This window comes from Cnephaeus nilssonii, assembly GCF_951640355.1.
Source record: "Cnephaeus nilssonii genome assembly, chromosome: 15".
In the NCBI taxonomy this organism is placed as follows: domain Eukaryota; kingdom Metazoa; phylum Chordata; class Mammalia; order Chiroptera; family Vespertilionidae; genus Cnephaeus; species Cnephaeus nilssonii.
Window position 1 is genome coordinate 19,041,917 of NC_137086.1, and position 25,842 is coordinate 19,067,758.

The window sequence follows — 25,842 nt, forward strand, 5'->3', positions numbered from 1 at the left end:
ACAAAAGTAAATTATTTGTCTTTTTTTTAAATATATTTTTTATTGATTTCAGAGAGGAAGGGAGAGGAGAAACATCAATGATGAGAATCACTGACCAACCGGGAATCGAACTGTGACCTCCTAGTTCATAGGTCGACATGTAACCACTCTGGCTGGGCCAAGTTATTTGCCTTAACTAAGAAGATAAATCATTTGTCCTAAATTATTTTATTTTTAATCCTCACCCAAGAATATTTTTCCATTGATTTTTAGAGAGGATAGAAGGGAGAGGTAGAGAGAGAGAGAGAAACATCAATGTGAGACGCATCGTTTGGTTGCCTCCCACACCCACCCTGAACCAGGGCCAAGGACCAAGCCCACAACCAAGGTATGTGCCCTTGAATGGAATTGAACCTGGGACCCTGTAGTATGTGCCCTTGATTGGAATTGAACCTGGGACCCTGCTCTATCCACTGAGCCAAATCGACTAGGGCCTAAACTATTTCTTTGTAAAAACCCACCTTGTAATATAGATTACTAAAAAAAAAAATTGTACCACAGAAAATGTACTACTTCAGTAAGTTATTTCAGTCAACAGTTTATCTTTAACCCCTTTTATTGCTTCTTGCCTAAAAATGTTCAGAATCTTCCAGCTGAAACCAAAGTGTGTTCTTAGAATCCTTTATAGAAGTAATCTTCTTTGGAGAAAACACACTCTTTCCAACATTACTAAAAAATCCAATGGTCTAGATTTCACAACTCTTTAGTTTAAGAAAAAGTAAGCTATGTGTCTTTAATTTCAGAAGAATTGCTGCTATTATACAACAAACTTTTTATTCTTTCATTCATAAAAACAGTCCACAGCATTCATAAAACAGGGTGGTCGAAGAAATAGAGAGAGACACTTTTCAGGTGGATTCTTTATGTTTAAGAACAGATGAGTTGGTATCAATTTAATACAGATGGAAACAAATACAATCCATAGAAAAACAGGAGTTGAAAGGGGGAGGAGATAATATCAACCAAGATAAACTTAGAGTGTTCAGGCATGCAATTCAATATCTGAATTTTCACTTAAAAACCAAAGTAGGTGCTTTAATAGGTGTCCTTAAAGAAGGCTACAAAAATATTGCAAAAATGTTAACCTTACATATATCACCAAAAAAAAAAAAAAAAAATTCTGTGCTACACCAAGGCTAATCACAACAAGTTCTCCCTATCCAAGACAGACACAGAAAAATAACTTTTTACAAGCTTTGCTTAAAGGTACAATACCTTAGAGCTCTCACTTGGGTGTTTCCTGCTCATGCTCTTTTCAATATAAACAAATGTGATTTATGTAATGGAATACATACTTGAAGAATTCCTTAAAAAAAGAATCACAAGTTTCATCTTATATATACAACAAATTTTTAATTATGTACTGAAAATAAATTACAGGAAATAACTTTAAAATGCAACAGAGAACAAAGTCACAATAAACATTCCCATTGGATTCCCTTGGGGGGTGAGATTGCAGTGCTCAAGGAAGATAAATATCACAAATATATCAAAAACTTCAAATAGTTTATGCATTCACACACCGACGTGAGCCACAAACATTCCTTCACAGGGACTGTACTTATTAGCCTACCACAGAACCAGATTTTGCCATAAACTACAAAACTTTTAATACAAAATTGTTATTTATATATTTATAATTCATATACATGCCCTATCTGTGAGTTTAGAAAATAAAAGCTACACACTGTACAGACACTCTTAACTCATAGCTGTAGGCAACATTTTTGGATGGAATTTCTCCAATGAAATTAATGGCATATTTTATGTACATGAAGGCTAAACTGCATAATGACAGTTCAGATTCCCAGATATGCATCTCCTTTTAGGTCAGGTTTATAAATTCCAAAAGGCAAGACAAATGTACACCTCAGAATCACTTTCTTAGCTACAAGAGTTGTCATGTAATTTCTGTGGTTTCTGACACATGCATTTATGTAATACTGGTATTGAAGGCAGTAAAGCAATATATACTTTTAATGTAGTGGCTCAATAAAGGCTTCATTGTCATTCCAATCTGATTCTTTATACAGTGATTCATAGCTTCTCTAAAAATTAAGATTCAATGGGACACTGTGTTAGAAAGACTCTAAATAGATTTCTTAAAATATTTCCCTGAAATATCCTTTTACATAAAACAAATTTCACTAACATTAGCGTAAGTAAAAAGGAAAAGAAAGATTTAAAAACATGGCACAAATGTGCATGATAAACTAATGCTCCTCAGCCAATTTCCATGCCTTAGGAGCCATGAACAGAATGCTTAAAACCAACCAACAATTTTCACACTCTGTGGCAGCCATCTGTGAAGCCAGTTGTACTAAACTACTTCTACAGTTGATTGTAAACTTTGGTTTATTTGTATTTGAGTTCTCATTGTACAGCAAGCATGAACAAGAGGGAGAGTGGAGTCCATGAGGAGATGAACTGTCAGTCTGTCTTTAACCGGGCATGATGAGACACCTGGTCAGTCAGGCCTGCTTTGATAGAGTTTGTTACAGACTGCCTCATGTTTTCCTCCATCAAATTATCACCCAGGGGCTTCAATACCTGTGGTATGAGAAATGTGCAAAACAAATAAAAACATGAGGTAAAAAAAGAGTTACACATAAAAATAGATATAAAAATTCAATTCAAAGCAATGAAGAAAATAACCAGGAATGTGGAAAATAAAAAGATGCTTCTCCCAAAAAAAAAGTTATGATGCTATAAATAATGCAGTTAGACATTTTTTAATGCAACAAAAATCACTTTCCTCTTATTCAAACCATTTACAATTCCTATGAGATGGATGTGCAATTCCATACCCTATTTGCAGCATCAAATCTGGTATGTACACAGCATTTATGCAGACCGGCCCAGACGGTCCTGCTTATTGTCCTACATGTATAAGTGTGAACACTTCAGATAGAGAAAAAAGTTTAAAATACTGTCTAATTTTTCTTCTTGTTATTGTTGGATGGCAGTCTCTGTCGCTGTGCTGATGAAAGAGCACGATGAACCATTCGGCGTCTAGTAACTTCAAACAGTTTGGAAAACACCTAAAACATGGAGTGATTTGTTAGGAGAATCACTGAGAGTGCCTGGAAGTTAGAGTTTAAGACTACAGGAATTTGAGACTTTGTAGGTTTCTCACCTTCCTGGGACTCCTCTGAAGCAACAAAAAAGAGAAATGCAAAAAAAAATTTAGATAAGTTTCGTTGACGCAGCACAGACCTTCTCTGACTAGTGATCCCCTTACCTTAACTACACTGAAAATAATTTCACCCACTTGAGATTCTTCCCATTTAATTCAGTGGTTCTCAACCTTTCTAATGCCGCGACCCTTTAATACAGTTCCTCTATTGTGGTGACCCGCAACCATAAAATTATTTCCGTAATTATTGAACCACAGGTTGAGAACTGCTAGCAGAGTCGCCTAAGACCATCGGAAAACACAGATATTTACATTACGATTCATAACAGTAGCAAAATTACAGTTATGAAGTAGCAACGAAAATAATTTTATGGTTGGGGGTCACCACAATACGAGGAACTGTATTAAAGGGTCGCGGCATTAGAAAGGTTGAGAACCACTGATTTGTTTTGTAATAATGGCACCTCTAAAATCTTAAGAATCAATGCTATATAGGAGATGACTGGTTTTCAAAAGAAGACATTGTACAATTATTGTAATTCTTGTTGCAGAACATTAGTAATAGTCCAAAATTTTAAAGTGGGTAACACTTTTTTAAAAAGTGAAGTTGTAATAGCTTTTAATCCATCTTCTATTAGAAGGTATCAAAGGAATGTGAAGAACCAGACTTTTAAGACAAAAATTTAAACTTAACAAATATCCAAACATAAGCTTCCAAATCGGACCTGAATAAAAATGAGCATTTCTCTAAAGAATAAATTCAAAATCCAAATTAATATAGTGGGTCACTTTATAAAATAACATTACAAGGAAAGTCACCACCCAATCAACTTTCTAAAAAAAAAAAAAAAAAAAAAAAAAAAGGTTTACTTCTTCAGTTTTACATTTAAAGTCAAAACCAACATGGACCTGGATATTCTAGATCTTCAATTAAGCCCAATACTTCATAGGCCCAAAAATGGTATCTGAAAATGCCTATTTTACTGTCCATCAGCTTTCATTCTGGTCCTCGACATGATGCTCAAGTATTTCATGATGATCACTTTAATGACAACATCCTTAAATGGAATTTTCTGTACATAGGAAATTCTAACATACAGTTGGCCAATATACAACATGGCTTTCCTTAGTAGATACATGTCAGGCCCGACTTTGATTTCTGGGTGAAGTAAAGATTATGATTAATAGTTGGTTCTCTGTAGTGCTTTGCTTTGTTCATCAGTATTTCCTTGGTAGAGGTCAAAGGTTTTTTTGGTGTAAGAAATCACTATTGGATTGTTCCTTGTAGTATATCAGCAAATCATCACTATCTTCATGAAAGGCAACAAAGACCTGGATGCCACCTAATATTTTCCCTGGAATATAAGCATGCATTGCTTCTTGCCAATATTAGTAAGAAGCTTCTTTTGCTTTCCTAAAGGTACTGAACTTCCAAACTTCTTTTCCTTACCTTCATAACTTTCACTGATTATATTTCCTCTTCTCAAAGAAAGAAATCCTTAAAGACTTTCCCTGCCCATTGTTTGGCAGAGTTAGGTCTATGATTAAGAATCTGTCCAAAGGATATTACAGATTTAAGCCAACCAAAGCACTCTGAAATTACGACTTTAAAGAAAAAAACACTCTCCCGTTCACACTTTATATTCAGATTATACATCCAAACAAAACAGAAAAATCCTTTTGACATTTCGCATATAAAAGAAAAGTAGGTGTGCAAATATTGTGTGGGGAGGAGGGAGAGTCACAGGGATGAGATTAGTCACTGAAAACCAAAACACAGATACCAACCTGTTCCCACAGTGTTTCAGCAAGCTGATCAATCATTGTTCCAATTTCTCTGAACTCCCCAGAGTATTTAACATATGCCCAAGTACAAAGAGATGTCAGGGCCAAACCCATGACCAGGTTACACAAGACGGCTATAGAGTTTAGACCGATGAAGCCAGTCAGTCCTGAGATTATATACATAGCAAACATGACTGCAAACAGTGTGGCAGGAGTACGAGCAGCATAGAAGATATTTTTGCCATCGTTGTGCTTTATGAAATTTGCATAGGTTTCTTCAATTTCAGCTTCAAGCTGGTCCTGATAACGACGGCAGAATTCATCTCCACCCATTTTTTTAATTGAACGAAACTGTTTAATCGCCACTTCCTTGAGATCCAGGTGTTTTCGTTCCAGATCTGAAGGTGCAATGTAAGGCTTGTCTCCACCACATACCTGTACAGACACGATTACAGTACGAAGGTTACATGCTAGAAATGATTCACACTTGCAAGTTCCCTACTCTTAGTGTTCAGTCTCAAAAAGTCAAACCACCTACATGGTTCAATTTTAAACTTCTTCATAATACCTCACACATAACCATAACCTATTTATTTACAGCCTATATGTTTAACTGACTCAGGCTAAATAAATTTTCCAAATATAACTAATACAAGTAAAGACAAAAATAATTACACCAAAATTTGAACCTGACTTCATTTGACCCACTAATACACCCTAAGAGTACAAAAGATTACTGTCAAGGGAGTGGGTAAAAGATAATAAATTAAAAAGGTACTTTAATGTTCAAGTTAGCAAGCTTAGCATAGAAATTGCTAGTGGCCTTAAGCTAGTGTTAATTACATTAGAAGCTATTAATTAACAGCACTATGAATCATGTGTCGGGAAATATTCCAGTACGGCTTATGTAATAACTTACTGCCCATCTCCTGCACTCTATGTGAATTATTTTGTTAGTTAATTTCCAGCAGAATTAGATAACAGAGAATTAGGAAATGATGTAACATAACAATGCATAAGGAGTACAATTTACTTCAATTATTTTACATAATAAAAATCTCACTATAGCATCAAATTTAAATTTTAGTTACAAACCTGTTCCATATTTCTGCAATAAATCTCTCTTGCTCCTGCTACTGCAGCAAGATTATTAGCTTCAGCTGTTGCCTAAAAGAATAAAATATGTGCCAATTTTATGCAAAAAAGGATGACTCTATAAATTCTGATCAACACAGTAAGTTATATACAATAAAGAAGTCTGAAAATGAACCAAAGAAAATATTACCAACTTCCAGTTTTCCTTTTCAATGGAACACTAGTTTAAAGGATATAGTAAAACTCTATCTAGCTTCTAATAGAACTATCTGCCTAATTTTATTTTTCTTAGGTTTGTTAAAATGGGTTTATAAAAAATACCACATATACTCAGGAAATTATAGGCAATTAAATAAACACAAACCTAAAATGCATCAAGTCTTCAGATGTAAAGAATCAAGTATTACCCAATATGGTTCTCTCTCATAATCAATATTGCACAAGGGATATTTTTAAATGCACAAAATTGCTTATTGGGTGAGTTTTATAAGAAAATACTACTTAGTCCACCATAAAATGGAGAAATTGCCTGAGGTAGCATTAGAAGTAGCTCTAAATCATTAATACAAAAAGAAAATAAGCCTTATTTCAAACAACATTCACTGTCAAAGATGCAGAGGAAAGGAGAAGCACGGTCCAGAGGCCCATTTTAAGCTAGCTTCTGCAACAGAATATTTCCTACACTTTCTGAGCAACTAAAGGGAAGGTACTGAGGATTCTTATTTCTGGTGGCCTGTGTGCAAGGTCTGCAATCTGTAGTTACCAAAAACCTCAGGACCCATGACAAGTACTGCTTTAAATATCTGATATGTACATGCATGCAAAGAAGTACCACCCCATTTCCAGCATTTATCTCTAAAGCAAAGATTTTCTTTCTCTTTCACAAATAAACACATGTATAACACACACACTACCTGAAGCATGGACTTTGGATGTGGAAGTTCCTCTCCTTGATAAATTTTAATGTAAGCCTAAAAATATAGAAGACTTGTTATATTGATAGGTTATGCAATTTAGCTCTACAATCCAAAAGAAAGACATAATCATTAAATATAAAAACAATCCACACTATTAAAAGGAAAATCTAGACTTTAAAAATCCAGTCTCATTCCAACAAAATTAACCCTATGCTCAATATTATTAAATATATTTTTAATTGATTTCAGAGAGAAAGGGAGAGGGTTAGAAAAATAGAAACATCAATGATGAGAGAGAATTACTGATTGGCTGCCTCCTGCATACCCCCTCCTGGGGATGTGCTCTTGGCCAGAATCGAACCTAGGACCCTGCAGTCTGCAGACCAATGCTCTATCCACTAAGCCATACCGGCTAGGGCTCAACATTATTAAATGCTTATGTTGCTAAATGATATCCTAGAGAAATGTTTCTAAATATAATTTCAACGTGCATAAAAGTTATTTCTCATATTTCAAAGTTATATATAAAATGCCATCCACTTTATGAAAAGAAACACATAATTCTCCCCTACTACCAATGTTTCAACTAAATATGTTAGAAAACATTATAATTCAGTACTTTACTTTAACCAGCTTAAATTATCTCTCAGTTTTAAAAAAAAATTATGTAATTGTGGTTTAAGAGTAAGAAGGCAAGATGAGAGTTTTTAGTAAGTCCATATAGGAATCTTTCATCTCTAGTTTCTATTGATTAAATTAAGTCATAATTAAACAAAGACAGTATGTATAAAAGGACCAAAAACACACTCTTAGTTAACTGTGTTTTCCCTTCCACTTATCCACAACTACTATGAATAAATACAACCCTCTACAAGGTCTTACTTTGTCTATCAAGCTATAAAATTTGAAAAGAACAGAGGGGAAAAAACCTACAAATAATTTTAGCTACAAATAACTTGCGCTCAGAAACCAGTTCTGATACTTTCAGCTGCTCTTATCAAGTCCTCAGAACTCTGAGAGAAGGCCTTTGTAAGCACTCAAGATGGAGAATTATGCTCCCAATCCCTATTGTCATTCACAAATGACAGAGTGGTATTACAATACAGTGAATGGTTCTTCTCTCCATATCAGAGCTGGAGAACAAGTAGGATAGTTCTGTAAATAAATCACTGTCCAGAAGACACAAGGTGTCTACTAGAATGTTAAATATCCTTAAACGTTGATATACCAAATTCAAGGCAGACAAATTATAAATATTATACTTTTGCTTTAAAATAGGAAACAAAGTCATTTAATGTCAGAGTTTTCCTACCTTAAAATATTCTACAAGATCTCTACAAGTGACTTTAGATCCACTTATCTCTTTTTCTACCAAATTTTCAGGGGCAAGCAGCAATGGAACCAGATTTCGAAGCTCTCGTTTAAAGTCTTCATCAATATCTAGTGAACATGAAATTAGTCAACATATTAGTTCAAAAAGCTAAGAACTACCCATTGTTAAGAGCTCATAAAATTCTATTTCATGAATAAGAGTTCACAGTATCTATTACTTAAGTAGATTCATTTTAAACTCATCCAAACATGTCATCTCCTAGAAAAAATACAGCACCCCTGACATTGCCCCTCACACCCCAAGAATTCTTTCAGTCAAATAATAAAGTGTAGACTACACAAACAAGTCCCACATTAAGTATTAACTAAACTATCCCTTTCAGAAGGCAAATAATTCAAAAATTTGTATTAAATTTTAAGATTTTTCCCAATCATACTGTAAAAGCTTCATCAATCTTCAAGCCTTTTACCATCATTCTCAAAACAATCCAAAAACAAACATAATAAAGTTATACTATCACCCCTGAAAAGGAGAAACTTAAATCTGGTTGCATCAATACAGTACATTGGTAAAGCTTTTTAGCAGAAAGCAACCAGATGAAATACTTAAATGTTCCAAGCCTTCAGAACTTTTAGGACATCAGTGCTGAGCAACAGACCACATTATAAAATGTTAATCAGTATGATAGCTATTTGCAAAAAACCAATGGAAAGCTAGAAAGACCACACAGAGCATTATAATCACATCATTAACAATGCATCAAAATGTCCTTCAGTATAAAACACAAAATTTAAGGAATCATGTACTTTTTAAAAACTTTTAGCCCCTAAAAAATAAGTTCTGATTTTAGCAAGAATGGGAATTCCCACCTTTCAATCTCCCATCAAAACTAGGATTAGTTGCAACTTTAAGACCAGGATGTGGTAAAAGGAAGCAACCAAGATTTGAGAAACAATTGTGAATGTGCTTCCTTACATTCTGTAGCTCTTCATGCTGATTTTGCTTTACCTGAGGGCAGAAGGAGACAGAATGAAGGTGCAAACAGGAGCAAAAAACTTTTTAAAGAAAACACACACATACTCACATGCATGCACACTTAACTCAGATGCTATTCCAGATAGGTGTTTGACAACATAAAATTTTACTAAAGATCCATTTCTGACACTTTGGTAAGACCTCACTTTGTCTTAAACCAGAAAAGTTGTTTTTTCCCCCTATGTTAGCTGCCAAGGACATGAAAAAAATTAACAATCCTACCTAATAAAATAGTAATATGCAAATTGACCGCACCTTCGCTACGCCCAAGCCATGCCCGCCAACCAAAGCCACACCCACCAGCCAATCAGGGTGAGTATGCAAATTACCCAATAAAGATGGTGGCTAATTTGCATACACGGAGAGAGGGAGGAGTGAAGACTGAAGAAAACTTAGAAGGAAGAGGGAGGAAAAGCGGAAAGCAAGGTGGCTGCTAGAGGGAAAGCCGGGGCAGAGCGGGGTGGAACGGGGCAGAGCGGGGCGGGCGGCAGTGGCCGCAAAGGCGGCTGCAACAGCCGCTTGCAGGATTTTCCTGCAAATGGGCTACTAGTTAACCATAATATCTAACACCAGAATAATAAGTCCTGGTTGAGATTTATGAACCAGGTAAGAAATTAAGAATCTTCCTTTAAAGTACTTACAATGGCAAAGAGAAAAACAAAGTATTACTCTGCCTACAAATAAAAGGGTCAAAGAATAGCTAAAGTTAATCACTCCAGTGCCGTCCAAAGAACATTAGAAATATGTTAGGATTTCAGCTCTCAGTCCCAATGATTATTTACGATTAATGCTAGTTATCAATGTTGGGAAGAGAGATTGCTCTGTCTTTTCTGGAAGAAAACCTTAACTTTAGATTTTTAATAACTATTTATCCCAATATAACTTCTCAAAAATCATTCTAAAAAACATTCCAAAATACCCCATTCATAATCAACAAAACCTGGAAATTACCTAAATCACTATCAAAAGTAGAACTGAAAAATCATTGTTTATTCATACAATGGAATACTGCATAGCAATAAGAATAAATTAACTAAGCTACATGCAACAGTATGGATTAATCTCAGAAACATAATAATAGACAAAAGAAGTTATTCACAAACAAATACATACTGTATATGATTCCCTTCATAAAAAGTATAAAAACAAAGCCAGTTAGAGGTCAATATACTGGTAGAGGGTTTGGGGCTGGGGGAAGGGTGGGTGTCAGTGGATGGAGGTGGGTGATTCAGGATGCCAGTAACATGGTGGCTATGTTTAATTTGTACAAATTCATCAAGCTACACACTGATGATTTTAAGCACTTTTCTATGTCACTTCAGTAAGACACTAAAAATCCTTCTTGGCTTTGAAGTACATAATTCTGAGTTTAGGCAGTATGCCTAATGTGCTGTGTGTTAATTTCTTCTGAACAAACCAGAGAAAATTCTAGATGACTAAAATGATCTCCAACAGTAGGGTCTAAAAATAAAAATGCCTTTCAAATAATCCAAGATTGAGGAGCTGGTTTTAATCTCATTTTAGAAATAAGACAACTATATCGTACCCAAAGTTTATGAGTGCAGTTGAGAAACTAAATGTGTCATCACATAGGCAAAGAAAATTGTATTAATCAAGACAGAACCCTCTTTTGTGTAGGTGAGTTGGTGGGTAATATCTGACATAAGGGTTTCCCAAATAATGCCATGGAGGGTATCTTTAGGAATAAAGGATCATGTTGGTGAGGTTATTTCCCAGGAATGCCTTGGTGTGGCATACTCCATGAGCCAGGAGACTGGGATATTCAGGTTGTAGTCCAGTTATCAATAATTAGTTGAAGTGATCAAAAGCAAGTCACTTTTCTGGGTTCTAGTTTTGCTATATATATATCTCTTTTAAAAAGAAGACTGAACTAGATGATATTTAAGATCCCTTTCTAGCTCCATATGCTATCATTCTATGAGATAATTCCTTGGAGAGATGGCCTCACACTGTCTGTGCTCAATGCATGCACATTACATTATCCAGTCTGTCCCAAATGTTCAGAAGATCAGCTGGGCCAGAGAGGAACATGCATGCAATCTAAGTAGGTAAGTAAGTCATTGTCCTCTTTTCACCAATTATGTATGGAGTCATCTGAGCTAATTTGGGATACTCAATTTATTCCAAGGATACCTAGAGATTGGTAGTCTAAGCAGCAGTTCAAGAAGCCCAATCCTTCATCTGGCTTGGCATTTACACTCTCCTAAGAAGTGGGGCTTACCTGCAATCTCTTTTCAAGGAATTGTTTTCCACCTTCCAAACCATATGAATGTTCATAAGGGTAACTCCAATCTCGAATCAAAAACATTAATGTCTATACACAGGGGGGGAAAAGAAATAATTTATTTTACAAAATCTTACAAAAAAGCCACTACTTTAACAACTGAAGCCGAATAAGGCCCTAAACAATCCTTATAAAAATTTGTAGTATTAAATGGTTAATACTGCTCATAGTTATATCAAGGGCCTACCTAAACTAATACTCCCAGATCATATACCACCAAGCAATTGCCTCCATTTGAGAACTTCGCTATGTTTGAAGAGCCACCACAAGCAATAATGCAGGTTTTTAAAAATTAACTCCCCACCCAAAATGTGACAACCAAAAATGTCTCCAGACACTGGCAAATATCCCCATGGTGGTAAAAATACCCCAACTCAGAAAAAAAGGAAACAGGCCCAATAGAGTGTATTTCATCCATATACACAAAATGAAGCTATAACCAGCCCAAATATTTCATATAAGTAATCACTTGAGCAAGACAAGACTGAGGCAGAATTGTTTTTAATTAATCTCTGTCATGAAAAGGCTCCACAGAAGCAAGCAAAGCAAATACTTCTAAAATAACTCCACCCAGATTAATTTCTGACAATATTCTGTACCTATCATTTAAAAAACAAGGGCATAAAAGAGCAGAAGGGGGGAGAAATATAAATAATTCCCTATGAAACCAAAATAAAGAACAGGATTAACCTCAACTTATAATACACCACACCAAAGAAACCTATGCTATTTTGTAGTAGTTTATCATGTTAAAAGAAATTTAAGTGACTTTAAGTCTTAGAATTAAATAATATTTAATTAAGAATCTACAGTCATTTTTTCTATTTCCTACTAGTATTTGGTTAGCCTACTATTGACAAGTTGGTGATAACATTACCATAAATTAATATCAATTCTGCTGAATCTATTGCTAAAAATAAGTTTGTTGTAATGACCTCATGTTTTCAGTTACAAATGAGATGACTTGATAGCTGTCCATAGGTAACTTTTAAAAAAATGATAAAATATTTATTTACCTGAAATGGTTTCTGGTAGATTTCTTCCATTGCAAGCCTGCCATACTCTGTAAATAACTATTAAATCAAGTTATTTAAAATAATGCCTCCAAAGAGATGGAAAGAAGACATCTGTAAAACTGTTTTACATCAGACCACTAGATGTCAGATATCACTTGAAAGCCAAGCATTTAATTTTCTAATATACTGGGTGGGTATATATTAAAATTTAATAAAAAGTTTAATGAATAAGAAGTCGTACATCCGTTTAAAATCATGCAGTATTCAATCTTCTTACAATGTTATAGGCTTTTAGGGGTAAAGTCACAATAAAGTAGGAATTAAATTTTCAATACTTGGACATACATTAAGTCTTACGTACTTGCAAGTGCTGAAGATCATCTTCTTGAATATTCTGAGACAAATTATATACCTGTTAAAACAAAATTTGTTTTTACTGGTATTTTATTTTTGAATACCCAGCTGTGTATAGTTTTACTTGTGGAAATAAAGGCTATTTTATACCTCAGTACAAATGAATCACTTAGCCACTCACTATATTAATCTGTGGCACATGAAAAGGATATTCTCTCTTTTCCTAATAGGATAAAACATTCAGAGGAAAACAGTGGTAGTAAACTGTAAAAATCATGAATACATGCATATGGGGCCTAAAAAGTGGCAGACTTTTAAAAAGGTATATTAAGTAGTAAGTTTCTATTTTCCTTCTCAAGGTTACTTTAAAATATTATGAAACAGGTTTTTTTTAAGTAAATATTGTTTCCAAAATTATTTTTCCTAAGTCAATGAATGTGAGGGGCATAGTTCTACAAAGATAAATTCCTCCCTGATACCAGTACAATCATAGTATATAGCTGATAGTTACTCGGTGGGTGTCTCAACTACCATCGATTCTAACATAGCTCTCTTTTTATATAAGTAAACTCATCAGACTAAATAATTTAACATGAAAATTTCAACAGCCTGTGCTAACTGAAAAAAAAAAAAAAATAGCAGTAGGTGGCACTCTTGCCCTGTCTGAAATTCTTAGGAAGCTTTCCATAGACCAGAGCCGATAATGGAAGGTCTAAGCACTCTCAAGGAAGGAAAACTGGAGAAAAGATTCACTAGGTCCAGTCCTTCTGGCTCAGGTCTTTATAAGGTGACCTAGGCCACCACAGGAGAAAAATGGATGTCCACAGATGTCACTCTGCTAAGAAATAATGTTGTCTAAGAAAACAGGGTTGCTCCAAAGATAGAACAATTTGTTCTAACAGCAAATGAGTGATAATCTAGCTGAATCACTTGGAAGTCAAGAATATAAACAGCCAATATAGGTCAGCAAAATTAAAATAATATTCTCAGCTGACTAACTCCAAACAGAGTACTTAAAAAAGTAACTAATGACTGAGGTGATTAAACTCTAGATTTAAACTTAAAACCAAGAAAATAAATACATAAAGAAAGAAACTTAAAACCAAAAGCATGACCAACCTATTTTTACCACATGGGCCTTAACTTTTAGATAAGAGGTCCAGATCCTTTCATTGTCTGAGCCAGGTTGCAAATAGCAATGAGAGGATTTGTTCATTTACATCATTAGTACTTAACATACTGTGTTGCACTTAATAGAGGCTCAATAATTATTTGTTGAAAGAATAGATAAAAAGAGGATCAATTTGTCATTGATCTATCAGCCAGAGAGCTTATATAAAGAAGGTGAGAAATCTAGCCACAAAGATCAGGAGGAAAGCAATAATAAAAAAAATAACTTTAATCTTCTTGGTTATTAATAGTTTACAAAGCACTTTCTTATTGCATTATCTCATTTAGATCTCATATCTGACTGCACATAACCACCACATGTGAGATAGGCAAGATGGGTAAAATACTCATTTCATAGATAAAAGAGTGGATGAGTGACTGTAAATGATTGTCCAAAACCAGGCCTTCTACTACCATAAAATTGAATAAACAAACAAGAGAAAACCATGGTACAAGTTTTAGGACAGAGAACTCTGCTCCACATTATATTTTAAGGCAAGCCACAATGCCAGCTAATCTGAAGGGCTATCCTGTGATAATATAAACACAAAGATGTGGCTTCTGCTTTCCTAAAGGGATTAGCAGTTCTGCCACCTTGCAAGATTAGAGAAAAAGAGGTTGAACAAAATGGACAAAGGAGACTGAGGATCCCCAAGTTGACAGTGACAGATATCACAAGCCCTATAATAAATAGAAGCCAGGTTGAAAAATACTCCTCTTTTATCTCATAATATACAAAACTTCTTTCCACTCAGACAGCTAGATACTTCAAATTGAGGAAGTATGGAAATAGGAACTTCCAGACTGGTCATATGTTCCAGATATTACTGGAAAGCAAAACAAAAATTCCAAGACTGTGACAGCATCACCTATAACCTACCACTGAGAAGAAACATTTCTTATGTCAGGAGTACATATCTGGCAGTCATATGACTGAAATCCAACTAAAGATAACATGCAATAACTTTTCCTTTTAAAAAAAAAAAAGGCATCAGATACTATGAAGAAAAACCAAAGGAATTGGCTATTGGTTTATTACTTTCTTGGCAAGCACGCAAAGTATGAAATTTTATACTGTGAGCCAGAACAGCAAGCATGAAATGTAAATAGCTCTAACTTTAACCCTTTTTTCTCCGATCAAAAGGCATTTTGAGGAAGAGGAAAGGTATTAGGCTGATCTGAACCAATCATACCACAGCATCTTGTGTCTCACCTGGACTGAGCTAGTCATAGTGCTCAGAGCAAACACTGTTGCACAGTCTTTGATTGTTGACTGGCTATCAAAGGCACCCTGAGTATCCATTAGCAGCACAGCCACCTAGAAATTTAAAAGTTTAAAATATTAAGTAAAATATTCACCAATAGTGAATTAAAAAATCTATATATATAAAAGCCTAAGCAACCGTTCCAACCTAATGAACAGAATAACAGGCCAACCAGTCACTATGACAGGCGCTGACTACCAGAGGGCAGATGCTCAGCACAGGAGCTGCCCCCTGGTAATCAGTGCGCTCCCACAAGGAGAGCGCCGCTCAGCATGAAGCTGGGCTCAGTAGGAGCCTCTCCCAACTCTGCGGCAGCACTACCAAGTGGCGGCAGCAGGCACAGGGGCCGGGATGAGTGCGAGCAGTGTGGTGCCTGGCCCCGGCTCAGGCTCTTCCCTAGCCGCCTGCCACTTGGTGCACTGCTACATCCCCCAAGGAGTCCTAGATTGCAAGAGGGCGCAGGCCAAGCGGAGGGACCCCCTTCCACCCAACCTCGCCCCCCCATGCACGAATCTGTGCCTCTAGTCAAACATAAAATGATAAATGCTAAAATCAGTAATTAGGACAAGAAAAGTACTCTAAGTTAACTATCTCACAGATTTTGACATAATAATCCATATATAGGGTAGGGCAAAAGTAGGTTTGCAGTTGAGAATACATAAAACAGAGTTTATTCTTTTATTATTATTTATTAATTCTTGAGTTACCTTTCATATGAACAGCTGTAAACCTATTTTTGCCCAACACTGTAAGTTAAAGTTATCAGACATTAATAATTCTGTGTTGTTTTAACCTTTAATACCAGAAAATAGCTCACGAAAGAATACGGGAGAAAAAACACAGTAAGTAAGTATAAATAATATTTTACTTTTGTTCCATCAGGTCTGTCAATCACAAACACTTCATTCCAGACTTGTATGCCTGTTGTTTCTCTTTCACAACCACCTCGCCATGTAAAGCCAGTCAATGGTTCATTGTGTCCACCCATCCAACTTTGAGGATCCTATAAAAGTCAAGCATAAATGTAAAATAAAACAAAAAATTAAGAACTAGAAAGAAATATAAAATCAGCCACTCTTTATTTTACAGATGAGGAAGGTAAATCCAGTGAGATTAAAATACACTGGAATATTACACAAGCAGTTACAAAAGCAGTCCCAAATCTCATCTGAGGTGGTCCATCAGATATGGTCTCTCTCACACCTAAACCCTCTCAAATCTGCTCACATTTTCACTCTCTATACTTCTAGATAAGTGGAGTCACACCACTTTTCCCCATTTTGGAAAGCTTTCTTATCCTATATAATAAAAGCCTAATATGCTAAGTGTCCAACCGTTCAACCGTTCAACCAGTCACTATGACATGCACTGACCACCAGGGGGCAGATGCTCCAACTGGTAGGTTAGCTTGCTGCTGGGGTCCGGCCAATCAGGACTGGGCAAGACAGGCCAGACACGCCCTGGAGCCCTCCCTCAGTCCTTCCCCTGCCCCGATTATGCACCAGTGGTTCCCTTGGCATGGCCTGCACCCACTCGCAATGTCAGAGAGCTGGTTTCGGTCTGATCCCCACAGGCCAGGCTGAGGGAGCCACCAGTGCACGAATCTGTGCACCGGGCCACTAGTGTTTAATAATCATAAAAAATAGCTACCATCTATTTTGACATTTCTTATACAGATAAGCAAAACTAAGTTCCAGACAGAATGACTGTCAAAAACAGTATATCTGCCGAAACCGGTTTGGCTCAGTGGATAGAGCGTTGGCCTGCGGACTGAAGGGTCCCAGGTTCGATTCCGGTCAAGGGCATGTACCTTGGTTGCGGGCACATCCCTGGTAGGGGGTGTGCAGGAGGCAGCTGGTCGATGTTTCTCTCTCATCGATGTTTCTAGCTCTCTATCCCTCTCCCTTCCTCTCTGTAAAAAATCAATAAAATATATTATTAAAAAAAAAAAACAAAAAAAACAGTATATCTCTCTTAGAATAACTTACACTAAAATGTTTTCACACTACCTTAATGTTCTCTTTAAAAAAATAACGACTTTAAAAATAACCACAAGACTTGTTTGGAACCTGATTCAAACAATCCAACTGTAAAAGTCTCTTTCAAATCCTAAAGGAAATCTGAACCTAGAGTGGATATTATATTAGATGGTATTAAATCAGAACAAAGTTGATTCTTTGCTATGATAATAGTATTATGGTTATGTTATTAATAATAACATTAACAGAGTCCTTTTCTGTTAAACATGCATGTATTTATGGTGAAAGGCTATATCTGCCATTTGCTTAAAAATGTTACAGCAAAAACAAAAAAGAATTGCCTAGCCGGCATGGCATGGCTCAATGGTTGAGCGTTGACCTATGAACCAGAAAGTCATGGTTCAATTCCTGGTAAGGGCACATTTAAAAAAAAAGAACAAGTGTAAAAAACAAAACAGTTGCAAACATAAGATATATTAATCCAACTATATCAATAATCATTTTAGATATGCATGATCTAAAATAAAGCAATTAAAAAACAGAAACTGTCACTGTGGATAAAAAAGACCCAACTATTTGTTGTCTACAAAAAACACACATAGTTTAAATATAAAGACACGGGTAGGTTCAAAGTAAGAAAATTAAGGAAGATATATCATGCAACCACTAATGAAACAAAAGCTAGAGTAGCTGTACTAATTTCAGACAGAGCTGACTTCAGAACAAGGAAATTATCAGCATAAAGCGTAGTATTACATATAATAAAGAAGTCAATTCTCTAAGAAAACTTAACAATCCTTAAAGTGTATGTACTTCACAACAAAGCATCAAAATATGTGAGGCAATACTGAACCAACACCCCTCAATCAGTAACTGACAAATGCAGCAGACAAAAATCAGTAAGGATATAGTTGAACTGAATAGCACCAGTAATCAAGTGAATCTAACTAGAATTACAGAACATTTCATCCAACAACAGAATGCACATTCCTCTCAGACTCACACAGAACATTCACCCAAATAGACCACATTCTGGGGCTAAAAACAAATTAAAAGGAATAGATTATACAAAGTATGCTCTCAGACTACAATGGAATTAAACTAGAAACCAATAATATCAGGGCTGAAAACCCCAAAATAATTGGCGTCTAAACAACACACTGTGAAATAACATAGGGGTCAATAGAAATTTTTTAAATATTTGAACTAAAAGAAAACAAAAATACAACTCATGAGAATGTGTGAAATGCAGAAAAAGCAGTGCTTACAGGAGAATTTATAGCATTGGGTGCACACATTAGGAAGGAAGATAGAACTAAAACTAGTCATCTAAATGTCCACCTTAAGAAATTAGAAAAGCAATATAACCTAAAGCAAGCAGAATACAGGTAGAGCAGAAACCAATAAAACTGAAAAGAAAAAAAACAGGCTATCAATAGGGGGAAAAAAATCAATGAAATCAAAATATGTTCCTTTGAAAAGATCAATGAACTTTATTTGAGAGAAAAGACAAGTTAATAATATCAGAAATCAAAGAGTTAAAATTATTAATTGATGGACATCAAAAAGATAATAAAGTAATAGTAACAACAACTCTATGCCCACAATTTTGATAGCTCAGTTAGAATGGACCAATTCTTTGAAAGAAACAAACTGCCAAACTACATATACAAAAATAGGATTATCTGAATAGGCCTATATCTACTAAAGAAATTTAATGAATAATTAATAGCTTTCTAAAAAATTAATGAACTAAAGCCCAATTTCACTGGTGAATTCTACTAAACATCTGAAGAAGAAATAGCATCATTTCTCTATAAACTCTTCCAGGAAATAGAAGCAGAGGAAATACTTCCTAACTAATTCTATGAGGCCAGCATTATCTTAATACCAAAATTGGCTAGACATTACAAGTAAGAAAAACTAAAGATCAATATATCTCATGAACACAGATACAAAAATACTCAGCAAAATATTAGCAAATTGAATCCAACAATGTATAAAAAAAATTATACTGTATACCACAACTAAGTCAGATTTATTCCAGGGATGTAAGACTAACTCAATATTCAAAAAATTATAATCCATCACATCAACTGAATAAAGAAAAATCACGTGATCATATCAAGAGATGCAAAAGAAAGCATTTGACAAAACCCAATATCCATTTATGATTTAAAACAAAACAAAAACTCACAGCAGACTAGGAATAGAGAGGAATACCTTGAACGTGACTTTTTTAAATTTACCAAAAAAATCTACAGCTAACGCCATACATAGTGTTGAGAACCTAGATGCTTTCATTAGGATGTCCGCTCTTATACTTTGTTCTCAACATTGTACTGGAGGTTCTAGCCAGGAAAATTAGCCAAAAAAGATAGATAAAAGGTATTCAGATTGGAAAAGAAAAAGTAAAACTATATGTACAGATGAAATGATCTTATATACAGAAGACTCTAAAGCAGTGGTTCTCAAATTTTCTAATGCCGCGACCCATTAATACAGTTCCTCATATTGTGGTGACCCCCAACCATAAAATTATTTTCGTTGCTACTTCATAACTGTAATTTTGCTACTGTTATGAATAGTAATATAAATATCTGTGTTTTCCGATGGTCTTAGGCGACCCTGCTAGGGGTTCTGACCATCGGAAAACACAGATGTTTACATTATGATTCATTAACAGTAGCAAAATTACAGTTATGCAGTAGCAACAAAAATAATTTTATGGTTGGGGGTCATTACAATGTGAGGAACTGTATTAAAGGGTCGCGGCATTAGGAAGGTTGAGAACCACTGCTCTAAAAAATCAACTAAAAAACTATTGGAACTAATAAATGAGTTGAGCAAAGTTGCAAGATATAAGATCAATGTACAGAAATCAATTGTATTTCTATAAACTTGCAATGAACAATCTGAAAATGAAATTAAGAAAACTTCCTTTAATAACATCCAAAAATAAATAAATTTAAAAACTAATAAAATTTACTCTGCAAATTACAAAACATTTTTGAGAGAAATTAAAGAAGAGCTAAATAAATGGGAAAACATCCCATGTTCATGGATTGGAACACTTAATATTAAGAGAGCAATACTCAAACTTTCAGCCTCACACCAATCATCAACAGAATCCCATTTAATCTCCCATAGAAATCTGCAAGCCAAATCTAAAATTCATATAAAATTGCAAGAGACCTAGAATAGACAATCTTGAAAAGGAAGAACAAAGTAAGAGAACTCTCACTTCCTGATTTGAAAACTTACTACAAAGCAACAGTAATCAAGACAGTCTGGTACTAGTATAAGAACAGACAAATAGGTCATTGAAACAGAACTGAGAGCCCAGAAATAAATTCACATGTCTATAACCAGCTAATTTTCAACAAGGTTGCCAAGACCATTCAATGGGGAAAGAACAGTCTTTCCAACAAATGGTACTGGGACAACTGATAGACACATACAAAAAAATGAAACTGTACCCTTACCTCACACCATTTTTATATATAGGTATATAAAAGTATTATATATAATTAGTGAATATATGTTAAACTATGCTAATACAATTATAGCATTATTTATAAGACTAAAGATGGAAACCCAAATGTTTATTAACTATATATATAAAAAGCCAGCGAACGGAACCCCATAAGGATCGGAATGACCGATTGCTATGACGCCCACTGCAGCCAGCGAACCAGCCAGCCAGCCAACCTCCTGCAACCCTTCCCCCCCCCCACCTCCGCCAGCCCCACCCTGATCTGCCCGCAGCCCTTCCCCATACCCAGCCCCACCCCGATTGGACCGAAGCCCCCGCCCATCTGGCCCCTCCCCCGATTGCCCCCCTACCCCAATAGGGGGTGGGGCTGGCTGGCCAACCTCCTTCAGCCCCTCCCACCAGCCAGCCCTGCCCCCAATGGGCACCCACCACCCCGATTGGCCCATGGCCCTTCCCCCCAGCCAGACCCCTCCTCACAGCCAGCCCCTGATCACCCCCCCTCCACACCAATCAGGGGCAGGGCCCGCTGGCCCACCACCCATAGCCCCTCACCATGGCCAGCCCCGCCCCCAACCACCCCCCACACCCCAATCGAGGACGGGGCCCACCAGACAATTGCCCATGGCCCCTTCCCCCAGCTGGCCCGGCCCTGATCAGGCCCCAATCAGTGTTATTTCTATATGTCTGGCCAGCCAACCTCCTGCAGTCTTCTCCTCCTGACAGGCCCGGCCCCAATACTCCCCGATTGGGGGTGGGCCGGACAGACCACACCCATGCATGAATTCATGCACTGGGCCTCTAGTAGATAAATAAAATCTGTTATATCTATACAATAAAATATTATTATCCTAAAAAGGAATGAAGTACCGATAATGCTACAACATAAATGAACCTTTAAAGTGCCCTGGCCAGTGTGGCTCGGTTGGTTGGGAGTGTCGTCTGTATCGTTGGTTCAATTCTTGGTCAGGGCACATATCTAGGTTGCAGGTTTGATCCCTGGTTGGGGCATGTGTGTGTATCTCTCCCTTCCTCCCTCTCTAAATAAATAAATAAATAAATAAATAACACTGAGTGAAAGATGGCAGTCACAAAGGACCACATATTACCCAGCCAGTGTGACTAAGTGGTTGAGCATCAACCCATGAACCAGGGGTCACAGTTCCATTCCTGGATAGGACACATGCCCAGACTGCAGGCTCAATCCCCAGTGTGGGGTGTGCAGGAGGCAGCCGATTGATGATTCTCTCTCATCATTGATGCTTCTCTCTCTCTCCCTCTCCCTTCCTCCTTCTGAAATCAATTAAAAAAAAACAACTAAAAACAAACTTATTAAAAAAAAAAAGACCACATATTATATCACTTCCTACCTTCTATAGCTAGCACACCACCTTTGAAGGCATATAGGTTAATGAAATAAATCGAAAACCATTCCATTGTTATTGTTCCTCCTTTCATCTCCTAGGAAAACTATAACCCACCATTAAATCAGTACAAGGATGTCATCCTAAAAATCAGACACTGTTTAATGCAATTTTCAATTAAGAGAGATTACTTATATCAGGAATTCTACATGGAAACCTTTTGAATAAAAATTAATAAAAATATTTCTACTTAGAAGCTACTAATTAGGTATGTAACAGCACTCAGGCCCTCATAACTTGCTATGGCTTCAGTGTCTTCCCCAGGAGAGGGGGTAGGAATCCTATTAGCTAGAGACAGCAAATACATGTGTGGGCTGCTATTCCTCCTCTGAACAGCCCCTACTAATTGATCAGAGATGGAATCACAAATAGCACCTGAGGTGAAACTTATCTGTCATTGCCAGACAAGTCATCTAAGCTTCCTTCCCCTTCTAACATTTTACTGTCTGTGACCTACTTGAAATCAAATACATTTGCAGTGAACAGCTCAGACACAGATAGAGACAATACACTCAAACTAACTTATGGGGTTGGAACCTCAAAATACAGAAATTCTTTATCATCTTTAAATGTACAGTGTACTTTTAAAAGGATACGCCACTATTTATACATTCCTCTCAGATGTGAAACTCAGGAAAAAAAAAACAAGTTTAAGTGGAAAAACTTTAAAACACCATCTTCCTCCATTTCCAATATAATAGTATTCTTTAATATGAACTACATTCTGATACTCAGGCATATTTGAATATTCCTGAAGAGACCCCTATAAAAAGAATTTCCTGAAAAGCAGATGCATACCCAGTTACAGATTTATATAGAACTCATAAAGGTGAGCACCTTGACCAATATTTAGACCAGCAGTCGCCAACCTTTCAGACCTCACGGACCACCAGTAGTCCGTAGACCATTGGATGGCGACCACGGATTTAGACAATTACATAATTCTGTCAAAGTGTTATTTCTAGCATCTTCATGTGGCTTCTAAATGTCAAAATGTCAAACGCCCCCAATAAAGCCCTTCCCACTAAATGATCCATTCCAAATTTCCTGTTCTTTCTTGGTCTCTATCAAACTCCCATTCCCTCAGCCCAACTTGAAACTGTTATAAAAACATTCTGATTCAAATGAAAAAAAAATTTTTTTTATTTTTTTTTTTGCTTTTTTTTCAGGGAAAAAGTCAGAATCAGAGGGGAGGAGGAAAATAACAATTGTCTGGCACCATCAAAAAGTGAAAATGTGTAAGGAAAGGGAGATCATTAGCCAAAATATAAAATGAGTGCTTACACAGGCCAAGTATTGTGCTAGGTGCAGGAGATATGGTATTCAAGATAATACCCACCCTTGACAGAGGTTAAACTAGCCAGAAAAAATCTATATATATAAAAGCCTAAGCAACCATCGCAACCGAACGGACGACCAAACAGGCCAGCTGGGGGGTTAGTGAGGGGCGACCAAACGACTGAGCAGCAGGCTGCGTGGGGCGACCAGGCCAGCAGGGGGGTTGGTGAGGGGTGACCAAACGACCAAACAGCAGGCTGCATGGGGCGACCAGGCCGGCAGGGGGAGCAATTGGGGTGACCAGGCCAGCAATTGGGGTGACCAGGCCAGCAGTGGGGGCAGTCAGGGGCGACCAGACCAGCAGGGGAGAGGGGAGCAGTTGGGGGCGATCAGGCCGGGGGGGGGGGGGGGGCAGTTGGGCAACTAGGCCAGCGGGGGGGGGGGGGGGGGGGCCAGTTGGAGGTGACCAGGCCAGCAGGGAGGGCAGTTAGGGGCGATCAGGCAGGCAGTTAGGAGCCAGTGGTCCTGGATTGTGAGGGATGTCCCGGATTGGAGAGGGTGCAGGCTGGGCTGAGAGGACCCGCCCCCTCCCCGCCCCCCCCCCCGCCCCGTGCATGAATTTCGTGCACCGGGCCTCGAGTAAAAAAATGGTATTAAAAAAAAAAGTAGTATCAATAAAACACATGACCTGTGCCTTGAGCATTGGGAGGAGGACATAACTTAGTCTTAGACATCAGGGAAGGCCTCCTGTGAAGATTGGCCAAGGGCACAGCGACATCTGAGAAAAACATGACACACTCAAGGAACTAAAAACTGTAAGATCCTTTTATGAACAAAGGCAAGAGATGAATCTAAGAGAACATGGAAGACAGTATGAGGGACTCAACTTCATCCAAAAAGTAACAGTCACTGAAGGTGACTTGAGGAGCACAGATGTACTTCTACAAAAGTCTCTATCAGCTTACCTCACCCACTAGAAAGGTGTTCAAGAAGGGGAAGGTACGAGGAAATAACAAAAAGGGAGAGATGAAGAGTACTTCAGAGACTTTGGAGTATATTCAGGCATCTTGGATTAGAGCTGCAATGCCTAGAACATAGATGCTCGATTTTATACATCAATATGTATTATAAGCAAAAAGGAATTATAGAGATGAAGAGCAATCAAGAGCTCAATCATATATTACTGTCATAACTGAAAAGTCTTATTAAGAACTGATTTTTGTAAAACTAAAAATACAGCTCTTTTTATTTTTTGTCTATTAGCTTTTAAATAAAATTGGTTGGTTGGCAGAGTTTGTTGTTTTTAATTGGGTTCAATTTAAAAGACACTATTCACCTTGTTATACATATATCTAAGCATGAAGTCCAGTAGAAATGATTTCCCTTTACGAAAAGCTCCTGCCACGGATACTACCACTATGTTAAGATCACGAATGTGCTCCTGTAGCAATATCTGCTCCAAAGCTTCTTCATCAAGCTCAAAGTTATGGTCATCTTCATGAGCAAGAACAATCTGTACTGGACATGGTTTCTTCATAACCTCATCAGAGTTTACTAGGTTCTCATCTTCATAATCCTCACCTAGAATTTAAAAAAAGAAAAACATTACTTGAATTCCTGCATTACAAACTTTTTCTAAAGGATCACAACTAAAGCAAAATTTCAATTAACTTCTCATACCACCCCACTCCACCATACACACACACCTTACAACCATCCGAAAATATTTACAAGTGATGGTCAGGTAGAGGTTGGATTTCCCATTCCTTCTATAGTAAGACCAAGAATACCAGTAAGATTTCCCACTATATCTATAATAATAAAAGCGTAATATGCTAATTAGACCGGACAGCCGGACGACCTTCCGGATGAAGCCGGGACTGTGAGGGCCAACCTCCTTGCACGAATTTCATGCATTGGGCCTCTAGTATACAGATAAGCCACAATACTAAGTATAGCCTCTATCTCAATTAAGTCTTTAACAGCTAAATGTGAACAGTAGATGTTGCTGAGCACTACATTATTCTATAAACAACTTTTGCTACTGTATGCACACAGAAACTAGTTGGGGGTGGGAGGATCAATTTCGCCTAATAATTCACAATTCAATTTTCCTTGTAGGTATTGCCTAAAAATTACTCCAAGTTACAAAGATTAAAATATGTATGAAATGTAAATACTTTTCATTCTGAAACTTTAAAGGGCTATGTTAAGGTCC

At 36.9% G+C, this 25,842-nt stretch overlaps 1 protein-coding gene across 2 annotated transcripts in view; it reads right to left on the reverse strand.

The window, feature by feature from the left end:
* Positions 1 to 824: 824 nt before the first annotated feature.
* Positions 825 to 25,842, reverse strand: part of ATL2 (atlastin GTPase 2) — a 46,330-nt gene continuing 21,312 nt past the window's right edge. Inside the window, exons 2-14 of one of the 2 annotated variants that reach the window (XM_079792157.1) lie at positions 24,961 to 25,205; positions 16,319 to 16,453; positions 15,399 to 15,503; positions 13,023 to 13,073; positions 12,662 to 12,718; positions 11,583 to 11,675; positions 9,175 to 9,313; positions 8,285 to 8,412; positions 6,970 to 7,026; positions 6,056 to 6,127; positions 4,964 to 5,395; positions 3,176 to 3,190; positions 2,652 to 3,080 (exon numbers count right to left, since the gene is read on the reverse strand). In XM_079792157.1, the coding sequence (XP_079648283.1) occupies positions 2,973 to 3,080; positions 3,176 to 3,190; positions 4,964 to 5,395; positions 6,056 to 6,127; positions 6,970 to 7,026; positions 8,285 to 8,412; positions 9,175 to 9,313; positions 11,583 to 11,675; positions 12,662 to 12,718; positions 13,023 to 13,073; positions 15,399 to 15,503; positions 16,319 to 16,453; positions 24,961 to 25,205 (1,637 nt within the window). In that variant the 3' untranslated portion in view covers positions 2,652 to 2,972. Of the gene's footprint in view, positions 2,590 to 2,651; positions 3,081 to 3,175; positions 3,191 to 4,963; positions 5,396 to 6,055; positions 6,128 to 6,969; positions 7,027 to 8,284; positions 8,413 to 9,174; positions 9,314 to 11,582; positions 11,676 to 12,661; positions 12,719 to 13,022; positions 13,074 to 15,398; positions 15,504 to 16,318; positions 16,454 to 24,960; positions 25,206 to 25,842 lie in introns of those variants that run through there. The other variant, XM_079792156.1, reaches the window with a different exon arrangement.